This window comes from Pseudophryne corroboree, chromosome 6 (assembly GCF_028390025.1).
Source record: "Pseudophryne corroboree isolate aPseCor3 chromosome 6, aPseCor3.hap2, whole genome shotgun sequence".
NCBI classification, from domain to species: domain Eukaryota; kingdom Metazoa; phylum Chordata; class Amphibia; order Anura; family Myobatrachidae; genus Pseudophryne; species Pseudophryne corroboree.
The window spans coordinates 448,825,984-448,848,578 of NC_086449.1; the positions used below are offsets into that span (position 1 = coordinate 448,825,984).

Genomic DNA, 22,595 nt, shown 5'->3' on the forward strand with positions numbered 1-22,595 from the left:
AGGATCCTGGCACCCAGCATACCGGTGCCAGGATCCCGACAGCCAGAATGCCGGCAGCGGGGCGAGTGCAAAAGAGCCCTTGTGGGCATGATGGCACGCTACGCGCGCCACACTAATTACTCTCCCTCCAGGGGTGTCGTGGATACAAGAATAGTTGACCGTATCCCGGCAGTCGGGATCCTGGTGCCGGTATGCCGAGCGCTGGGATTCCATCTGCTGGGATATCGAGTGCCTCCTGTACAAATAACTGTTTAGTTTAGTATCACTGTGTTATTAACAAATATGCTACCAGTATTTAAGAAACAAATTACCATTATGGACCCAATATATCACCTCGGTGGTGTCCCTTCCTGTGTTAGTTGGCAGCCTACCACTGTCAGCAACATGTTACTTGTCAATGTGCAGGCACAAGCAACGGATGATTGTGCATGTGCATTACACTTCAACCTGGTCATAGGCAAATGTGGGGAAGGGGGTTCCAGTTTCTCAGGAAATCCCCAAAATAGCAGGAAGGTTAGATTGTGAAATTGTGCCTACATCTGGAAAAAAAATCAGGTCATTTATTGCCCTGTAAATGTCTTATATATTTCATACACTACACTGTATGAAGTGCTAAGACTGCCCTTCATATGCTAGCCATACTTGCTCTAAAATCAAGCATTTGTTAACCCTACTCTAGAAATGTTGCGTTTAATCCTGATAGGGAGACTCCGCAAAGGCTGGAAGGCTTTGATGAAGCTGGAAAGTCTTTTGCTAGGTCCTCATTGCCAGCTATGGGGACTGATATTGTAACACTGTCTGCAGATAGCATAAGCAGTTCTGTCACAAACAATGGTAGGCACTTTCCATCAGTGTCAGACTGGGACATGAAGGGCCCACTGGGGGAATGCAGTGAAAGGGGCCCATGCTTAGGGGTGTGGTCAGCCTCCAGAGAGGATTGGCTAACTATTACAGAGTGCATGGTCTGGACCCCTTTATATATATAGTAAATACTGCTAGTGCATGGATGATAATGTACCAGATTAATAACAGGATGCATTGTAGATAATACACCCTAATCCTGTGCAGTATAATGTAACATATGTATTAGTGAAGTGCACAGTCTGGAACCTGATTCACAGAGGAGGGGATGGGGCCCTCAGGGTGCAGCACCCATTGGGGGTTTCCCCTATACCCCTTTGACCCACTCTGTCTGTTTATAAATAATGTAGATTGTCGATGGCAGCATATATAAATGGGGCAGGCCCCAGGCCAATTGACATGACTTCTCATGTTCAGCCAGCATTGCGATGTTTATATCTGCAGAAGGGACCAAATGAGAGCATATGAAGATAATGTGACAGGCACACATGCCATCATGTGGTGCCCTTGTTTATGGGGTATACCTGTCTGCTGATGAAGCATCTGCTATTTGTTTTTTTATTATCTTCAGATTTACACTGAAGTTTATGGGAGGCCATGAAGGAAGTGAAAGAAAGTGGCAGCATATTGGGATGAACTGGAAGCATATATGAGTCTAGCAGCAGCATGATTGATTGATTGATTGATTGATTGAGTGCTTAAAATAAGGGCTTGTATCAGTAGTTTCATGATATCTTGTTTAACAATGTATTTTGTAGATTTTGTAAAAGTTTTATAATAACCGTGGTCCAAAAAAAATAAATGGCTGATTCAATGTCATAAAATGATCTTGACAGTCTGTTTATATTATTTATAACAGTTGTTTCTGCAGAACTGTAGGTCACAATTTCTGATCTATTTCAGATTGACCTGTTGATTGTGTTCTTCCATTTGCCAATATGTCATTTAGACAAGATGCAGTAAAGTGTCTAGTTACAGTATCTTGACCATTTTATTGGTGTCCAGTATTGCAGAGTAGTGTTGTATATCACTTTAAAAGCTCCAGTTTCGGGGGGGGGGGGGGAGATCACAGAACTGTTCCTAGTCAATACTAGCAACTAGTCCATTATATTGAGTGCCAAATGAAATAATAATAAGCAAATACCACAATCATTTTTAGCTGACATATCAGAGATAAATGTAAGAGTATGATACATGCAGTATATCATTTATAAACAAGCCAGTCTGTTTTTAATACCACTAGTGAACTCTGTATTTAACAGGTCAACTTTGCTTACCATTCACTAAGTACTACAGAGTTTTGTTTAAGATGCAGTACGCAACTTGCTAAATGTATCTTGTTCTTGCATTCACATGCACCTAAAAAGTAGGATCTTGGCATTGGAGTCCAGTAAGACTGCTGACAGGGAATATAAGCACACCTTTTAGTCAAATGCCCTGATTAAAGAGGCATATGTTGATGGACATATCTTTCACTGATTTAAATAAATACATAATTAAAAAGAGTGAACCCCCTTAATTCATAAATAGCAGCCCAACACTATATACTGGACTGGTTTCCACCAGGACAACAGGCTTGAAATCCCCATTTAAAGTAATAAAACAATTCTATCCAACATCGGCACTCTTGTTTTTACTGTTAAAAGCAGTGGCAGCTCCAGAGGGGGCGCTGCAACAAAGTCCAAATTTTAAGTAGGAGAGCTGCACCAACTGCTAGTGAGTCAGTTTGGGATGACAGTTGGTGACAGTAGGTGTGGCTTCCCTGTCTGAAATTTGGACTGCGCTGCAGCCCCAACTCTGGAGCCATCACTGGTTATAAAGATGTATAGTATGGTGCTTCACAGAGCTTCTTTTCTATGAAAAGTCTTCTGGTACTCAGAAATAAGGTGCTAGTATTCACCTAAAGTCTTATTTACATTTTCAGTGTAATACTAATGTTCCATGGGGATCCCAGTACAATGGTAAGGGATTCATATGACCACTACCCCTTTATTTTTTTTAGTGCTTTCAGGGTGTTTAGTTTTTGTAAAGAAAATAAATTCAAGGGCAAGAATGTTTATGCGTTAGGAGAGTTATCATTCACAATGAGTCTATTTAAGTGGTGAGTTACTATTATAATGCTAGTTCTGTTTGCTTGTTTGCTTATAGAGTGCTAGTATTTTGCTATTAATTGTGATCAGTTATATCTAATTATTTTATCATTCATGGTGAGCCTGTTTAGTCAGTGCTTAGGGCCATTCTGCTTTGTTGAATTTTATACTGCCTGCCTTTGCTGTTAATGATATGCTATAGTGTTTTCTCTGGCTGCTTATGCCACATGCTGTAAGTTGTTGTTTTAGGAGTAATTGTATTGCTTGAAGCTTTGTGTGTTAGGCTGCTCTGGCAACCATTATTATATTTTGATTGGTGGAGGTTTGTGTCACCATTGTTACCATCTACCCGACCAGGAAAGGGCTTGCTGCTTCCGGCGGGTCATGTAGAGATGATGCTGCTCTCTCTGTGGGTACAGCGCAGGTGAATTGAACATGTAGGTGAGCAACTGTATGTATTTTTCTGTGTGTATCTTTCATATTTATATGGACCCTGAGGAAAATCTCTAATAAATGGCGATTGAAGCGTCAGAGTTCAACTTAATGCCTGTTTACTATTGTATAAGTCCTGAGAGTGTTGATATGACAAGCTTTTGTGCATTTACAGTGTGCTACTATGTATGGTTATGTATTACATAAACTGCACTTTGGTTGCTGCAGACTATAGCTTGTTATGCTAATTATGCATGCTTCATGGGCTATTGACACTCAGTCTAAAATCAAGCATTTGGAAACATCCCCCCAGAAATCCTGTGTTTGCCCCTGAAGTGGTGGCATATAGAGACTGAATTGCTCACAATGGAGGCCATACTAATGGATTTAGGTGTAGGTATCATAGGTGCAGAAATTGCACCTGCTATGGGGCCTGGGTTGACTCCAGGGCCCTGCCTGCCTTCTGCATCTTAATAAACTGCCTGCCTGCCTGCCAGCCACACACACTGACCTTACCTGACTCCTGTGCCCTGTGGCTTCTCCTCTTTCAGCAGTGTGCTGCTGCTGCAGGCACATCTGCTGTCAATGTTCTTGTGGCTTTGTCTCCCCATTCTCACTGATGTTGGGAGGAGGCATGGTATTACTTAGCCTGACTCCTCCCAGCATCAGTGAGGATGGAGACATGGAACTGGCCAGCAGCAGCACACTGCTTACATAGGTCAAGTCACGGGGCACAGAAGGGGAGTGCCCAGGTTGTGGGGTGGTGGTGAAGGAGGCATGAGCAGGTGAATAGGGATGCGGTGCCCTTTGTGCCATGCTGCAGAGCCTTAGGGGGAGGGGTGATGATGAAAAGATTGCTATGGGGCCCCATAGCTACGCCCCTGCTGAAAAATGATCTGCACATAGCATGGAGCTTGTGAAAGTTTTGATAGTGTGACTGATGGTGGTGTCTAAAGATGCACAAAGTCCCTTCATATTCCAATGCACAGATGTACAACAGGGAAGGGCATTGTAGTGGCATTAGCATAAAATTGCAGATGCAAAAAAATGCAAGGAAGGCTGCAACTACATTTAACTCAGAGTTAGGTGCTATGAGGAGGGATCTGCCCCCCTAGACAGACCTCACCCCCATTAGGGCTGATTCTAGAATTTTCCCAACTCGATTGCCATCCTGTTTTGCCCCTGGTAGTAAATATGCAACTTCAGTAATCTCGATCTCTGTCTTTACCTCAACACCCACAGTGCAGAAATGCTGAGAAATGCTTTAGTGCAGGACTGGTAGTCTGTGGTAGTTTAGTGATGAGACAGATTTGGGTTTCCTCTATGGTAAGTGAATTTGCACTCTGCAAGGTAAATGTAATAGCCTTCGAGATGCAGGCTTCGGCAACCTGCCACCAAGTATTGCCAGTGTTTTAAAGTAGAAATCATGTAAAGGTAAAACCAGATTGAAATAGTGAAAACCAATCCGGTTGTCTGGAATCTATCGCAGCTGGTCGGTGCAAAGAGCTTTGCCCAATTCTTTGGTGGAATCTCTTCTATATTATAGAGCTCTGGTGTTATTCAATCATTTTGGGGGAAGGTTAAACATATGCTGTATTTTAAAAATATTAAATTGAGATTTTAATAAAAGAAAGCATTGTTAATAATCATTATCATCTTATTCCCTGTATTGTTCAAACTGACGAAGACGCTGATGATGGAGACTGCTGTACATTTGCTCCAGACATATCTATAGCTGAGATTATAAATTGGATATATTTTAGGAAACATATAACTCAATTATTTTAGAGTACAACTAAAGCCATACTACAAGGATATTGCAACAATCATAATAGTTCTCTTTGCATGTACTATACTGTACATTAACCTATTTTTTAATATATATATTATTTAACTTCATTCCATAGAAAATCCTGTATATCTTTGGACTCATCTCAAAATCCATGAAACAGGAAATAATTTATCATTTAAAATTAGGTTAATATGTTTTCACATTTGCAAGCTCTGTGCGTCTGAAAAGAGTAAAAAACACAGTTGTATTACATCTCCAGCGGATGTTATAAATAATAGCAGTTGCTTCATTAACAACAGTTTTTCACCTTCATTAGATACTGCATAATTTATACATTTCACACCTGGAAAGTTAATGATTCACAATTACAATAGCATTTGAAAGGCAACGTATGTTAATGCAGGCAACACAGCTAGAAAAACAGTAAGATTTTGCATAATGCTTGTAGACAATAGCCCATTTATATTTTGGATCATTTGTTAACATCTGGTCTACTTTTGTATATGTATGCGTGCGTCTGTGTGTGTGTGTGTGTGTGTGTGTGTGTGTGTGTGTGTGTGTGTATGTATGTATATATATATATATATACATACACATATATAAATAAATATATATATTATCATTGTGGTATATGAAACAATATACACTTAGTTCAGAAAGAATATACGAGTTTCACTTGCGTTCTAAACCACATCAAAGTAACTCTGACCTGATTGACCCAGCTCTCCTTCTGTAGGCCAATAACAATTTTCTTGACAGCATCACTTTGCTGGGTTTTGACATGTCCAGCTCTGAGAAAAATTATATGTCATCTCACTTTGATTATATCCTCCAGCTTATTTCCCATTTGTAGAGAAGTGGCTTTTGCTGCATTGGGCCTCACTCTGTTTACCTATAATTGATTGCTTGCATTGCATTCTCTGACATTGGTACCTGTTGCTGGTTCTCGTTCCAGGTCAACTGGCTGCAGGTACGTGCGAGGTTGTTACATATGACAGAGATAGCAGTCAGCCCCGAAGGACTATAGCCCGACAAACAGCTCGCTGTGCATGTAAAAAGGGACAGATTGCCGGCACAACAAGAGCAAGGCCAGCCTGTGTAGATGGTAAGTGTTACATATTATCTGGAGATTCTGTATACAGTATGTACAAATGTTAATGGATCTGAATGTCATTTTTTATTTGAAATAAAAATAATTCAGTACAGTGCACACTCCACAAGAGTTTCTAATGCATATATGCATTTCTGAACATGTTCATGATCTTTAGTAGTGTGTGTCAAAGTATTTCTTACAGCTGTACAGATGAGGATAAAGATGTAAACTAGTGAGCCAGACATTTAATGAAGCATTCTAATATTCTTTAAATTCAGAATAACTGGGTTTAGAACATTTTTGAATAATCCAAATGAATAATGTAACTTATGAGATGTGCCCACTGCTACCCGATTAGTTTCTTAAAAATGCATTTTGCTCCAGTTCAGATTCAGAGTTTTAATGCCACCCTCGGGCTAATGTGACTTCTCCTGCGTGAAAGTTAATGTTGTTGAAAAAAAAGCACTTGCAGCATTGTTAGAATAATATTTCTCTTTTTTTATTTTTATTTCTAGTATTTTGTCTCTCATTAAAATTATCACTGCATATGACTCACTGCCAAATAGTAGCAGCCTGAAGCCTCCTCACATGCTAATTTTAAGGGGACAATGTTTGTCTTAGGAAAAACGACAGTTTTGTATCACATAAACAAGTTACAATTTTCTTGCAGGTAATGTCATGTTAACAGAAGTTTCATTTGTATTACTTGTAAACAAGACAGTTCCTGATTAGCTAAAGGGGGCGCTTATAGAAAATGATAGCGGCAGGCCAGTAATACACACAGGCAGCTAGCACATATATTACATACAGCACATGTATGTGCTTACCAGCTCACCCTATGCAATGTGTGGTTGGAGCCCAGACATATCAACCGCCACTGGTAATAAACAATATGTATTTACTGTACCGTAAACATCATTTTACACTGCAGATGACCACAAAAGCAGTAAAATGGACTACGTTGCCATGCCTCCAAAGCAAAGATTAGTGGAATTAATATAAATTTGGGGCAAGTCTTTGGTAACCTGGATATTGTTGTTACATTAAGAACATTTCACTTTAATTAAGTAGTTGAGTCTATCAGAACCAAGAGAGGTCCTGTTTTATATATAACCATGTGGTTATTGGCTCATTGCCACTGTATTCAAATCACAATCATCAGAGTTTGCCCTAACCATTTTTGTAATGGTTAACTTTCATAACAACTAATTAACTCTTCATTTTTAACATCTCTTTAGCCATAATACAGTAAATACTCTATAATCATCATCATCATCATCATCATCATCATCATCATTCTCCATTAACTCTTTGGGCTATATTTAAGTGACTCACATTCAGTGTAAGCTCTCCTGGATTTATACCTAATGTTCTCATTTCCAACCTGCTGAAAAGTAGTGTAAGCTTCTGCTTTGTTTTGTAACTATAGCCCATTTTCCTCCAAGAAATATAAATGCCTCACACTCCATCATTAACACTCTTTCTTCATAATGATTCCTCATTAAACCCTTTTGCCATGATCATGATTTTACTTTAACCACCTTTCATCACCATATTCTATTAGTACAGTCAGTTCTCAAAGTGGTCCTAGAGAGGTGGTGGAACTCCCCCCCCCCCACACACACACACGTGTGAAATAAAGGCATACACACACAAAAGGGTGTGGCCTTGAAAAGAAAGGGGCGTGGTCACCCAATAGTGTCCCCAATTCAAATTTTGCCACACAGTAGCACGATCTTACTCACATTACACCACACAGTAGTGTCCCTTATTCATGTTATGACACACATTAGTGCCCCTCATACAGAAAACCCACAGTAGTAGCACCCAAAATACACATAACGCCCACAGCAGTATGCCCCCAGGAGTAAGTGCCCCTTATTAAGTGCCCCCTATGCATTGCTCTCATTAGTATTGCTACCAGTAGTAATGCCCCCATAGTTATGCCCCCTGTAGATATGCCCCCTGTAGTTATGCCCACTGTAGATATGCCCCCAGTTGGTGTGCCCCCAGTAGTTATGCCCCAGTTGGTTTGCCCCCAGTTGTTATGCCCCAGTTTGTTTGCTGCCCAGTAAATATGCCCCCAGTTCTCCCCTCTAGTAGCACTGCTTAGTGCTTACACAAACAATAGAAAAAGAAAAAACAGTTTTCACCAGCCCCGCTCCTGCTTTCGGACTGCAGCCTCCATCTGCGCCCACTCCTCACAGCTATGAGAGAGATGTCATGACGTCTCTCCCATAGCGACGTCCAGCCGCACACTGCCTGAACCGGAGCTCAGGAGTGAGCTCCGGCTTCTGGCTGCTGCTTAGGGGGAAAGAGCCGGTGCCCGCTGGTAACACAGCCCAGCAGGCACCCAGCATTTCCCTAGGTTAGGTGAGCTGGTGGAGACGGAACTGTGTTCTGTCTCCAAATGGAACTGGCGGAACACAGTTACACCATTCCAGTTCACTTTAACCTCTGAGTACAGTCATCCTTATAATTTCATGCATTCAACCCCATTACCCCTGGCCTTAGTGACAAGCCTGATACCCAGCTCCTGCATGATTGTTCCATGAATAAGGAACTTACAGTACAGTTCCCATCCAAAGTTAGTATTCCAGAATGTTGGGACACTTCGGGGTATATGCAATTGCTGTCGAATTCGCGGCAATTATCGCCGTTTTTTAATTCGACCAAATTCGCCAGGTGAATCCCGGCAGGTGCCTGCCGGGATTCACCATATTCAATGAAAAACGGATTCGCCAGAATCGCGGTCGAAAATCGGCCGATTTGGCGGATTTTGCCGCGATTTTAAAAAACGGGAAAAAAACGTGAAAAACCCGAAGAAAAAAAATGGCGTGGGGTCCCCCCTCCAAAGCATAACCAGCCTCGGGCTCTTTGAGCTGGTCCTGGTTCTAAAAATGCAGGGGAAAAATTGGCCAGGGATCCCCCGTATTTTTAAAACCAGCACCGGGCTCTGCGCCTGATGCTGGTGCCAAAAATACGGGGGACAAAAAGAGTAGGGGTCCCCCGTATTTTTAACACCAGCATCGGGCTCCACTAGCTGGACAGATAATGCCACAGCCGGGGGTCACTTTTATGTCGTGCCCTGCGGCCGTGGCATCAAATATCCAACTAGTCACCCCTGGCCGGGGTACCCTGGGGGAGTGGGGACCCCTTCAATCAAGGGGTCCCCCCCCCAGCCACCCAAGGGCCAGGGGTGAAGCCCGAGGCTGTCCCCCCCCATCCAATGGGCTGCGGATGGGGGGGCTGATAGCCTTTGTGATAATAAAAAGATATTGTTTTTTCCATTAGTACTACAAGTCCCAGCAAGCCTCCCCCGCAAGCTGGTACTTGGAGAACCACAAGTACCAGCATGCGGGAGAAAAACGGGCCCGCTGGTACCTGTAGTACTACTGGAAAAAAAATACCCAAATAAAAACAGGACACAGACACCGTGACTTGTACAACTTTATTACATACTGCCGACACACACATACTTACCTATGTTGACACGCCGACTGCCACGGTCGCCGACGATCCGAGGGTACCTGTGAAAAAATTATACTCACCTTCCAGCGTCCAGAGGTACATCCACGTCCAGAGGTAAATCCACGTTCTTGGCAAAAAAACAAACCGAACACCGATCCATACCGGACTAGAAAGGGGTCCAAAGTTTTCACATCAGACCCCTTTCTCCCGAATGCCGGGACATCACGTGACTCCTGTCACTGACGTCCCTTCAGCCAATCAGGAAGCGCTACTTCCGTGGCGCTCACCTGATTGGCTGTCCGCTGTCTGTACTGTGACAGCGCATCGCAAAGCCGCTCCATTACTTTCAATGGTGGGAACTTTGCGGGTAGCGGTGGGGTCACCCGCCGGTCAGCCGCTGACCGGCGGGTGACCTCACCGCTAGCCGCTAAGTTCCCACCATTGAATATAATGGAGGGAGCTGTGCGATGCGCTGTCACAGTGCAGACAGCGCTCAGCCAATCAGGTGAGCGCAACGAAGTTGCGCTTCCTGATTGGCTTAGAGACCTGTCAGTGACAGCTGTCACTGACAGGTCTCATTCGTGGAAAGGTGTCCCATGTGTCAGCATGGGACCCCTTTCAGTCCGTTTTTGGTGCGGGTATTTGCGTTTTCTTATTTTGCCAAGTCCGTGGATTTATCTCTGGACCATGGTTGAGGTGAGTATTTTGAACTTTTCTTTACAGGTATCCGTGGATTCTACATGGAGAAGAGGACCGATGTCGGCGTGTGAACATAGGTAAGTATGTGTGTGTCGACGTATGAAATAAAGTTTTACTGTCGACGGTGTGTGTGTCCTGTTTTTATTTGGGTATTTTTTTCCCAGTAGTACTACAGGTACCAGCGGGCCCGTTTTTCTCCCGCATGCTGGTACTTGTGGTTCTCCAAGTACCAGCTTGCGGGGGAGGCTTGCTGGGACTTGTAGTACTATTGGAAAAAACAATATCTTTTTATTATCACAAAGGCTATCAGCCCCCCCATCCGCAGCCCATTGGATGGGGGGGGACAGCCTCGGGCTTCACCCCTGGCCCTTGGGTGGCTGGGGGGGGGACCCCTTGATTGAAGGGGTCCCCACTCCCCCAGGGTACCCCGGCCAGGGGTGACTAGTTGGATATTTGATGCCACGGCCGCAGGGCACGGCATAAAAGTGACCCCCGGCTGTGGCATTATCTGTCCAGCTAGTGGAGCCCGATGCTGGTGTTAAAAATACGGGGGACCCCTACTCTTTTTGTCCCCCGTATTTTTGGCACCAGCACCAGGCGCAGAGCCCGGTGCTGGTTTTAAAAATACGGGGGATCCCCTGTCAATTTTTTCCCCGCATTTTTAGAACCAGGACCAGCTCAATGAGCCCGAGGCTGGTTATGCTTTGGAGGGGGGACCCCACGCCATTTTTTTTTATGATTTTACCCTTCCAGCATTAAAAAAAAAAAAAAAAAAATAATAATAATATTTTAAAAAATATATAAATAATATTTGTGCCTCCCAAAAAAAAAAAAAAAAGTACCTAATCCCTTCTAATATAAATAGATCTGCTATTCCCAAAAAAAAAAACACCAAAAAAAACATGTTTAAAATTTTTTAATTTGTTTTCACCCTCCAAAGTGTGGCGGATTGAAAATGACGAATTTGCTGTCTAAAAGCACTGCTGTCGAATTTCAAAACTTGAATTGAATATGCTTTGGTCGAATTGCAGCACTTGTATCATTGCAGAAAAGTCGAATTTGCAAAAATTCGAATTTCAAAAAGTCGAATTTTGAAAGTCCGTTTTTTGGTCGGAAAGCACTGGATTGCATAGGGGAGTTTTTTTTTTTGGTCGAAAATGACCCGAAATTCGACAATTTCGGGAATTCGACCACAATTGCATATACCCCTTAGTGTTTCACATCATCATGTACAGTAGATACTGCTCTTGGAAGTGAGGGTACAGTGCTCATAACAATTTTTTCTTGTATTGATTTTTATTTGTAAATTTCAGCTGAAACAAAGTGCAGATTTTTTTCCATATAGTTGTGAAAAACAATGAATAGCTAAAAGGCAACATTTCAAATGAGAGTTGATAGTATGTCTGTACAAAAGAAGTTCACATTGATTCATGGCTTTAGAGATGAACGTAATTACATCCAAACATTGTAATTTATTTTTACTATGGGACAGGCATTTTCTCACAGGTGCTAAGTTTGGAAGATGCAGTCTATGAGTTCCCCTGCACCATCCCACAAAAAGCCATTCTGCACTAGATTTGTAAACAGCATTGGGATGCATTACTAAATATACACGACTATCAAAGAGTCTCTGTTATCTGCTTTAATACAGATGGGGCAGATTTGACAACAAGTGATATTTTTGTTATCACTCGTTGCGAATGTTAAATGGTGCTCCAGCCAATCAGCTCCTGTAGTGTTTGAAAAATGACAGGAGCTGCTTGGTTGGAGCACCACTTAACATTCGTAACGAGTGATAACAAGAATATCATTTGTTGTTAAATCTGCCCCATAGTTTTAACATTCAAATGGTTATTCATACTGTTAGCTCTTTCTCTGCATTTTTCTGCTGAATAAATGCTTTGTTATTGTTGGAACTCCCACATGGCCAGTTGCACTATTATCAGTTCTATTAATAATTCTAAGGTGCATATTCAAGTAGTCATGTGTATTACCCTGCAGCTTATTGTCGGTGCTGCCCAATTCAATTAGCTGTGGGAACCCCACACAGTGATTACCATAGGCAGGATTTAGCTTCACAGCCTCAAATGCTTCAAGGAAAAATCTGTATTAAAAAGCAAATTCTGCATTTAATTTTAAACGCTCAGAGAAGTCCATTGATTCTGCATTTTAGGCCTAATTCAGTAAGGATTGCAAATTCTGCTAATTTGCAGAATTTGCAATCCTTTGGAGCACATGCTGGGGGCCGCCCAGCATGCTGACCTGCACCTCCCCATGTTGCACAAGCAGAAAATGCGAACACCTTGCAATCTCTGCTAGTTAGCAGAAATTAAGGATGGTTCCTGTTGCCATGTTCTTGATTGTGGCGGCTGCGTGTGATGTCATGCAGCCACCGTGATCACACCCCCAGGGGCGATCGCATTTTCTTTGCCCCCCCCACTAAAAATGCAGGTGCATGCGCAGGACGGGCGCTGTGTATGCGCCCACTGGGCGATCTTAAAAATTCTGGTTAGATTGCATTTTGCGATTCAACCTGAATTAGCCCCTTTATGTGTATTCAATGGGTTGGTGCGCGATTACCGCACAGGGATAAGGCTAATTAATTGAAAAAACGTTTCCCTGTGCAATATGATCAATTATGTGCCGGGTAGACTCCAAGGCTAATTGAATATGCCCCTAAATGTTTCTGGAGCTTTTCCATCATACATGCGAAGGAAAAGTGGAAACAGCCACATAAAACAGAAGAAATTGGTGTAAAATGTAGCTTGATCGTCATTCACCTTCAGCATTTACAGTTCAAGTTTTTTATGGTACATCATTTATCACAATAGTGGTATACACAAGTATGAAATCTATGCACAATTAATAATATACATGATTCGATATTTGCTTTTTTGTTGTGTACTTACAGTATATAAGTGTGATGTAATCACACAAGGATTTTTAATTATAGCACACTTAATTATCTGTAAATGTTGTTCATGCATTACATTTAACAAATGAAACCATTTGAATTGCTAGGGGATACAGAATTATTCATACGTTTTTATAGCCCCAATGTTATAATTTTATGTGTGTTGTACATGATCCTGTTTATTCAGATACCATTAGAAAATATGAGCCCCAAGAGTCACTTTGCTAATTTACTCTCTACACCCTGGACTCAATTCTACAGTTTTCTTCTCTGACCTATTGGTTGAATAATATATGTTTCATTGATCTTTGCTGTCACTTCTACAGAAAGGACAGACATAGCATCCAATAGTCCTTGCTGTGAATTAATATAAGCATTTAGCTACTTCAGCTAAATCATTGAGTAAACAGTGCTCTACATATTCTTTATTTTCTAATAAAATTACATATAGTGGCTATATATATTTTTTATTATTTTAAAAGAAATGTAGGAGTCATTTTATGGCAACCCAATTAGCATATTCAATAAATGTATATCTCCTTCTCTCATTAAGTGCAAGGGAAATGTTTAGGGTCATGTATTGATTCATACAACAACAAAAAAAACTGTTCCAGACCCTTTTGGCCTTGATAAATGTTATTCTACGTAATGTTTATTTTTGTCGCTGGAAACTATTCTGAGTGGGAGGTGGTTTATCTAAGACAGATTTATGGTGGTAGATTAAGATGTTCATTGATTGGATCACTAATATGCCTTTCCTTACTGAATGTATATAGGGAGCTTCCATTATTCCAGAGCTAGATAAACACACATATTAACTGTAACTTTGTACAGTAAAATATTGTTTTTACTACTACTACTACTGCTATTATTATTATTATTTGCTCCCAAGTTGTCTATTTTCATTACCATTGACTAATACACATAAAAATATAATTATATAGTGTTGTGGGCAACAAAAAATACAATATATAGGCCTTGCTGAGAAAATAAATAAATGGTAGCTATCAAAAAACAATAAAACATTTATTATAAAAAATATAAAATGATTTTGTGTATGTGTTTCCAGACAGGGTCTATTGTAGGGATGTTTGTAGGGATGTTTACAGACAAAGCAAAAAGTTTAAAGAGGCACCCACACTTCAAAAGAATATACCTTTACTCCGTCATCAGTGAAGACATGTTGTGCATCAAGTATAGCAATCTCCCTTCAATGGGCCTAATTCATATTTGTGGTTTGCATAGAAATACAATGTTTGGGATCTGCACAGGCACAAGACCCATTCTCCGCATGTGCAGAACAGGTCTTGCATAATTGCTCGCAGCCTCCTGTCAGACGCAGCACGATTGACATGCTGCAACGTTTGCAGCATGTTCTTCAACAGTCGAGTCCAGGGTTTGTGTCGTTGGTCGTGATGGTGATCCAAGTCTGAGTCCTAAGAAGCAGCACTCGGATCCTTGCTAATTCAAACAAGAGGCATCTATCTTCTACAGACACCTCCTGCTGCATTACAATTTTAGTGACACAAAATTAAACAGCTGCTGTGGAATTCCATACAATCATGAATCAGGCCCAATGTTTCGATCCCCCCCCGGGATCTTAACCATGAGATTGCGAGAGTATGGATTTAACTATCTATCATTCTATCTATCTATCTATCTATCTATCTATCTATCTATCTATCTATCTACACAATACTGTGCAAACATTTTAGGAAGGTGTGGAAAAAATGGTGCAAAGTAAGAATGCTTTCAAAAATAGAAGTGTTAATAGTCTATTTTTATCAATTAACAAAATGCAAAGTGAATAAACAGAAGAGAGATCTAAATTAACCCAATATTTGGTGTGACCACCCTTAACCTTCAAAACAGCATCAATTATTCTAGGTGCACTTGCACAAAGTCAGGGATTTTATAGGATTATAGTCGGGTGTATGATTATCATACCAAACAGGTGGTAATGATAATCATTTTCATACTGAGGTTGAAACACAGTCATTAAGTGAAACAGAAACAGCTGTGTAGGAGGCTTAAAACTGGGTGAGGAACAGCCAAACACTGCTACAAAGGTGAGGTTGTGGAAGGCAGATCCATGTCACAAGTCAGACACCATGGCAAGACTGAGCATAGCAGCAAGACACTAGGTAGTTATACTGAATCAAAAAGCATTTGCACACACTAGGGTGATCATATTATTCCTTTTACCTGGAACGCTCATGCATTACAGAGGTTCTGTGGCTGGCTAACTTCAAGCCCACATATCAGCTGGTTTTAATCAGCCACGTAACCTGTGTAATCCATGCGCATCCCAAGTAAAAGGGATAATATGGTCACCCTACACACACAAAATAGACATATCTAATAAGAATATCCACACTGTTATGATACATATAAGTCATAAATGAAGCTTTAACCAGTCAATGTTTTTGGAGAAAATGGAAATGTTTATTGTTATGATGAGGATAGACCTAATTGCTTCAGTAGGATGTTTACACTTTTGAAAAGTGCATGTCTGGGGATTTTTCCATCCCTCTTTAGAGTAAAGTGTGTGGTGCTGAACAATTACTGTGCATACAGTAGGATTAACACAAAGTCATGTTGTGGTTTCAACTACGTACACCTTGTAAATTATTTCCATTATTTGGCTTACAAATGCATTCAGCAAGTTTGGATAAACTCCATTGAGAATTAACCTCAAGCACTTTAAATGGTGTTTTCTGAAATAATATTACATAAAAATAAGGTAACTGATGAACTAACTTGTGTTAGTTGAAGTGTAACTGATAGTTTAAGTTAGCTCATGCGGGAATTTGTAAATATGACAAAGGAGTACATTAAGTGAGGTACAGCATACCTTTAATTATTGCATTGAGAACCCATTAAACTTTATATACTAATGAGCTGAGGGTATCACTTGATTATAGTATTCACTGTATGCACACTGCGCTCTCCACTCATTGGGCCTGGTTGCGACCTATGGGTTATATTCCCCCTTGGGTGGTGGCGTGGCGCCGTCGACCACCACTCGAGTGGGGATTCCGAGTGGTGGTCAGGATTGCTTCAGTTTATTCTTCTCCAATGAACTCTTGTAGCAAATGAACATTAAGTATGTATGAGGAGCATTGATCAATATTAAAAGCTACTGTTCATATTCTGCTTTCTGTCCAGCAGCAAGTACTATTGCTAAATTTCAGTCCATTACCAAAACTGGATTTGCTGTCATCAAATAATCATAGAGGCAATTGGGAAAGTTGGTAGCCTGATAGTATTGATATATGTTTCTAAACTACTTCATTCACTGTTTGTGCCTGAGGAAGTGACTGGATGGCACTAAATGTGTCACAATTTGAGTACAATTTTTGTCTTATTTTATCATGTGATACGATTTTATTTTTTTAAACTAGTTTTTCATCAATGATTGTTCTGCACTAGAGAAAAAATTTTATTCTGTAATTTGTTTATCCAGGACATTAGTTGTATATTTTTAATGCCATTAATAAAGGCAAATGTACTATTTATTTGCATTTTTACTTTGTCATTTACTTTTCTGCATTCCTACTTTATAATGTAACTCACTGTCTTTGAGAGTGTCCACTAGTACATTTGCAGCCCGAGGCACATCACATCACCCAGGTGATAAACTTGGTAGTGAAGACATTGCCAAGTGGTCCTGGCACGTTTTTTTATGAGGAATTCCCATAGACTTAACAACCATCACATCTGTGATGATGTGCCTTAATGATCGCATTGTAAATGTGTTCATTAAAACATCTTGCCCAACCACTTGAGAGATAAGTGCACTTATAGTTCTGCTGTGACTAATCCAGTGATCTCATTGGCTACAGGTTATCTGCCAATCCACTTCACAACAGGATACAAATGGTCTTTGCTGCAAAAGTCTAGACTTGTGGTTTCTATATTATATTGCAAATAATAATGATCTAATTGATGATGTAGCGTAGTGTAACTACATCATGTTTATCTTGATCTGTTCAGTGGAAAAAAGAGCCACCAGTTGTTGCCTCAGGCATCAGAATTGCTAACACTATCCCCTTAGAAAGCTATCATTTATAAGCCAGATGTTATTTAGTGACACTAGAGGTTACTTGCGGATGTTGCTCATTTTAATATCCAACAGTTTTCTCAGTCCCCACTCGCTTCATCTTGAATAGTATTTTACTAAAGCTGAAAATATGATTTATATCTTATGTACATGACATATCAGTTATGTAAACAAATAAATAATTTGTGTTCAGTTACATGTTGAGGAATAAAACCAAATTGCATTATTTTACATATTCTTTAAAACAGCAGCTTAGTTCAAGCATGGCAGTTTTTTTTACCCTGGGCACCAGGAAGATGCCAAAGTGGGAGGTACAAACTGTGATGCAATGATTTGCTTCACCACATCCTGTTCCTGCCGTACAATGCTATGATTCTCTGCAATGTGCATTGGGATGTGGTTCCATGATGACGTTATTCACTGCTCTGGACACCTAATTTCTCTGGGTAGTGGGCAGATTCATTATGCTGGTGTACCATCTATGGAGTCTGAGAGAGCTCCTCGCAATTTGTAATTATCAGAAATTCCAAGAGAGTAGCCACTTAGTTTGGTAAGTTGACTTAAAGGGCTTGTAAAGTTGATTGTTGTTTTTGATTGTGAATGTCTCAACATGATATTGATAGGGGGAGGAACACTGTAGGCCAGGGGCTCCCAACCATGGTTTTGAAGGCACACTAACAGTCCAGGCTTTAAGGATAGCCATGCTTGAATATAGGTGAACTAATTAGTACATTAGTTATTTGATTTAACCATCTGTTCACAAGCATGGATATAACTAAAACCTGGACTGTTAGTGTGCATTGAGGACCGAGGGTGGCTATCACTGCTCTAGGCTAAAGTGTATGATTGTTTTTGAGACATAATCACTAATTATTTGCAGCATTTACAGACCTTAATCCAACTTTTATCCTTCTTCCAACTTTTAAAAATACTATCACTGTCTTCTGCCAAAACCATGATTCATTGTTATCAAGTTGTGACAATCAAACCTCTATAGTAAAAAATGTAGAGGTATTTTAAAGAATCATTCATCACAGTTTGATACACCAAACATAACAAGCAGGGGCATTTTAAGAGAAAAGGAGGCCCATGTGCAACCTCCTCCATCCAGGCCCCCACCTCTCTACCAGCAGCGCTGTAGAGTCTGAGCACTAGGGGGCAAAGATGCTAATGTGCATGCACAGATCTCTGGGAAAAATATTGCAGCAGCCATTTTCCAAATTATTTCTCTAATGCCCAAATGCAAAACACAGTGAAAATGTCCACTATGCCATTTTCCCAGTAAGCATATTGGGGCCAATGTATTAAGCCTGGAGACAGCATAAGGAAGTGATAAACCAGTGATAACTGCCAGGTGATAAACACACCAGCCAATCAGCTCCTAACTGTTAATTTAAATATTGGAGCTGATTGGCTGGTAAATCACTTTGCACTTATCACTGGTTTATCACTTCCTTATGCCTTCTCCAGGTTAATACATCTGCCCCTTTATTACTAGGGTTTCTTAATATTAAAAAAGATATATGGGCAGATGTATTAACCTGGAAAAGACATAAGGAAGTGATAAACAGGTAATAAGTGCAAGGTGATAAACACACCAGCCAATCAGCTCCGATATGTAAATGAACAGTTAGGAGCTGATTGGCTGGTGCATTATCACCTTGCACTTATCACTGGTTTATCACTTCCTTATGCCGTCTCCAGGCTTAATACATCTGCCCCATAGTTCACTGGAAATGAGAGAACTAGGATTTGTCACAGACTGGAGAGCAAAACACATTTGGATGATGATAAGAAAACTTTTATAACAGGATCTACACCACAGATAGTCACAGGTGCAGGATTTATATTATATCAAGTTCAGAAGATTTACTTTAATTGATTAGAAAGCAGACTGGGCAAAAAGCTGTGCAGGTTCCAGCAGGAATGGTGTCACAGGAATTATAGACAACACAAGTAATAAAGCTACACAGGTGAAAGGATTGGATGGTATTGGGATTCCAGCGCTTGGGATGCGGGCATTCAGAATACCTACAGTGGCATCCCAACCCTCAGGATCCTGACATCTGAGTCGTGAGTCAAACCCATGGCCTCAGTGCTGTGAGGCAGTAATGCTAACTATTACACCATCCATGTTGCTTGTGTTGTAGTAGCTGGATATATACAGTACACTAATAATAGACTGTTATTAGATAACTAGCAGAATAATTGATAGTAAAGGGTACGAGTAAAGGTGTCCATTAGTCCACAAAACCAGTGTAAAAGCTGAGGTCAGGTGTAAAGAAAATATAACCAGCAGGCTCAGGGATTTCAGCGATAGCAACAAACACTGAGGAGGAAATGTCATAGCCTGCAAGAAACAGGTAGTGCCAGACTTTTATTTAAAGTGCCAGACTTTTTTTAAAGGTAGTGCCAGACTTTTTTAAAGTGTCAATTATTTACACGGCAAAACCAAACCAACCTTGTATTCAGTGTATTGCTGTGTAAATTCTTGCCACTTTAAAAAAAGGGAGAACTCGCACAAAGTTTTGGACCACTTGCCTCTCACAGGCTATTACATCCCCCCTGAATCTGGAGCACTGCAATACAAATGGAACCACTTTAGAGGATAATAATCAGGACTAATCAGAGGAAGCTGGGGATTGGTGAGCAAACCCTGTAAAATACATGCTGAGCATACCCAAGGAAGGGATTTGGAATATAATGACAGTTGTTAAAGCATACTCAGTGAAAAGCGAGCTTCAAGCTTTTCTTTCTACCAAGGAAAGATAGTGACAATAGTTTTAAAAAATACAAACAACAAGACTAATTCCTTACTGTATGTCAACAGCTGAAACTCTGCATCATGATAATCTATGACGCAAAATACTCTGACTGTCATTTATAACTAGTAGCCTTGTAAGCCTTTAACAAATTCCATACTGATGTCAAAAAAATGTCTTAGCTCCAAAAAACTCTTCACAAATATGTGGAAACTCTTATATTTATTAGAGAAAGTGTTTTTATAGACTGCTTCCCTACTGCTTGGAAAGAAGTTGGTCCTGAATATTACAAATTGATATACATTTATTAAAACACAGTATAAAAAATAGACAAATAAATGTAGTAATTATTTTGAAAGCAATTTAAAAGTTAAAATAGACGGTAACAGTTTCCTATTCCACTCAGATCAGTATTATATTAAAGTCAAATTGAGCTAACAAGGTAAAGCTGTTTTACTATGAGTACTGATAGTATTATATAGACTTTTGATAAGTTATCTGTATTCATGCATGGACCAGTATGTTAGGATAATGAAGTACATTGTCAGTAGAGGCTCAGTGCATACACACTGAGCGATTTTCCCTCTGCCCAACGATGTTCACGGGGGTTTGAACCACTTTCCACAGTAGGAGACTGTGGAAAGTGGTTCACTCAGCTGTTCAAACAGCCCGACGGACGGCGGCAGCCAGCGATGATGCGGGAGTGCACATCAGTTTTCACCGCTCATCGCCTGCCCATACACACTGGTCGAGTTTGAGCTCAGAGTAGCTCAAAACGCCAAAAGTGAGCTACTTTGAGCTCAAAATCGGCTAGTGTGTATGAGCCTTAAGTCTGATGCTGGGTGCAAACTCAAAGATAGTCCATTGAAGAGAGCTCCATGGATATCAGAGTATTATGCCTCTTTTTGTAGCTAAAGAAGCTTGTGCCAAAGTAGTAATACCAGTACGTCTGCTAGCTGCGTGCCAATGGCCCAGTACACAGTGATGGCTGCAATTCAGTTGCTGGATAGGTAACTTGACAAATGTGCCCATGTATATATGTTGTCATAATTTGGGGTGGCGCAGGCAGAAGGTGCTTAGTAGTCTGCTGGTGCTGGTAGTATGAATGACAATATGCAGAGGGTGCTTGTTGGTCAGCCAGCGCCGATAATTGACTCCAAGGCACTTGGAGTATAGCCACACACTGCAGCAATATAGCAGGTGGTAGCTCAGGGTTAAAGTGTGGTCATCTTGAATTTAAATTATCTATCACAAACACAGTAAATTATACTTACCAGTATTTTTATGTACTGTAGGAGCACCTGGGGAAAATCCACACAAATAAAGAAACAACATACAAATTCCACACCCCAAATGCCCTGATCAGTAAAGAACTCATGGCTCCAGTGCTTTTGCCACCCATGTAAAAATATAATGTTGCACAGAATATCCATTTTTCCTCTATTCATCACCCTGAAGTGAACTCACAGTAGCGTAAAATGTAGACTATATTTAAATTAGCCTTTATAATATATATAAATATTTACAAATACTGTAAAAAGGTCCCATCTTTTCCATATAGCTACCTACAATACAATAAGCATTTCCCTGGGTGTTTTGTTGCAGGCATTCTGGATACAAGAGGTATTGTTAATGAATGCTTGAGGTTATTGCACCAATGCAATGATCATCAGTCACTGTGGCTGATTAGTCAAGATCACGATAGTGAATCTCAAGATGCATTTAACATACATTTTGATGAGAGGCTAGAATTAATGTCTGTGAATGATCTTTTAAGAGAACTAAAGTGCTGATATATATGCTGCCAATATCTCTAGTGGCATTTACATGTAAATTACTTTTATCATTGTATCTTATTGTAATCGGTCTCCTTCTTGGTATCAGCAATATTTACATTAATTGCGTTTCAAGACCAATAAAGCTCCTTCATGCAGCCTGAAGCTTAGAAGTATTTATAGCTGTTTATCTTTCAGAAGATTGTTATAAAAATAACATCAGAATGATCAACAGCTATTGCAAATGTCTTGTTGAAGGGCTTCCTTATTAACAATTATACTGATTATATCACAATATATTTTTTAAAAGCAATAAGCATTCTCTTTTCTAATCAAAGTTTGTTTGTACTTAACAACGTTTAAATGTAACTCAGTATGAAAGCCCATTGCCCATGCCTCTCAGTTGCCTGGATGTAGGAAGTGCATTATTGTAATATCAGTATCTGAATTACAGTATGTTTCAAAGTCAGTATTTAACAAGCTTTAAATATACTGTAACTCAAATTAAAGAACAGTATAGTGGTCCCTTAATATGAGACATGTCTGGATTAAGGACACCTGCACATTTTCCCAGACACCTGCACATGCGCTGAAGACTCTGGCACTGTGCCAGAGTCTCTAGTGCTCTGGGCACTAACAGCAC

General features: G+C 40.4%; 1 protein-coding gene across 2 annotated transcripts in view; it reads left to right on the forward strand.

The window, feature by feature from the left end:
• TAFA5 (TAFA chemokine like family member 5) overlaps positions 1–22,595 on the forward strand; it is a 777,120-nt gene that overhangs the window by 326,329 nt on the left and 428,196 nt on the right. For both annotated transcript variants that reach the window (XM_063927121.1, XM_063927122.1), the window contains exon 2: positions 6,131–6,280. In XM_063927121.1, the coding sequence (XP_063783191.1) occupies positions 6,131–6,280 (150 nt within the window). The remainder of the gene's footprint in view (positions 1–6,130; positions 6,281–22,595) is intronic.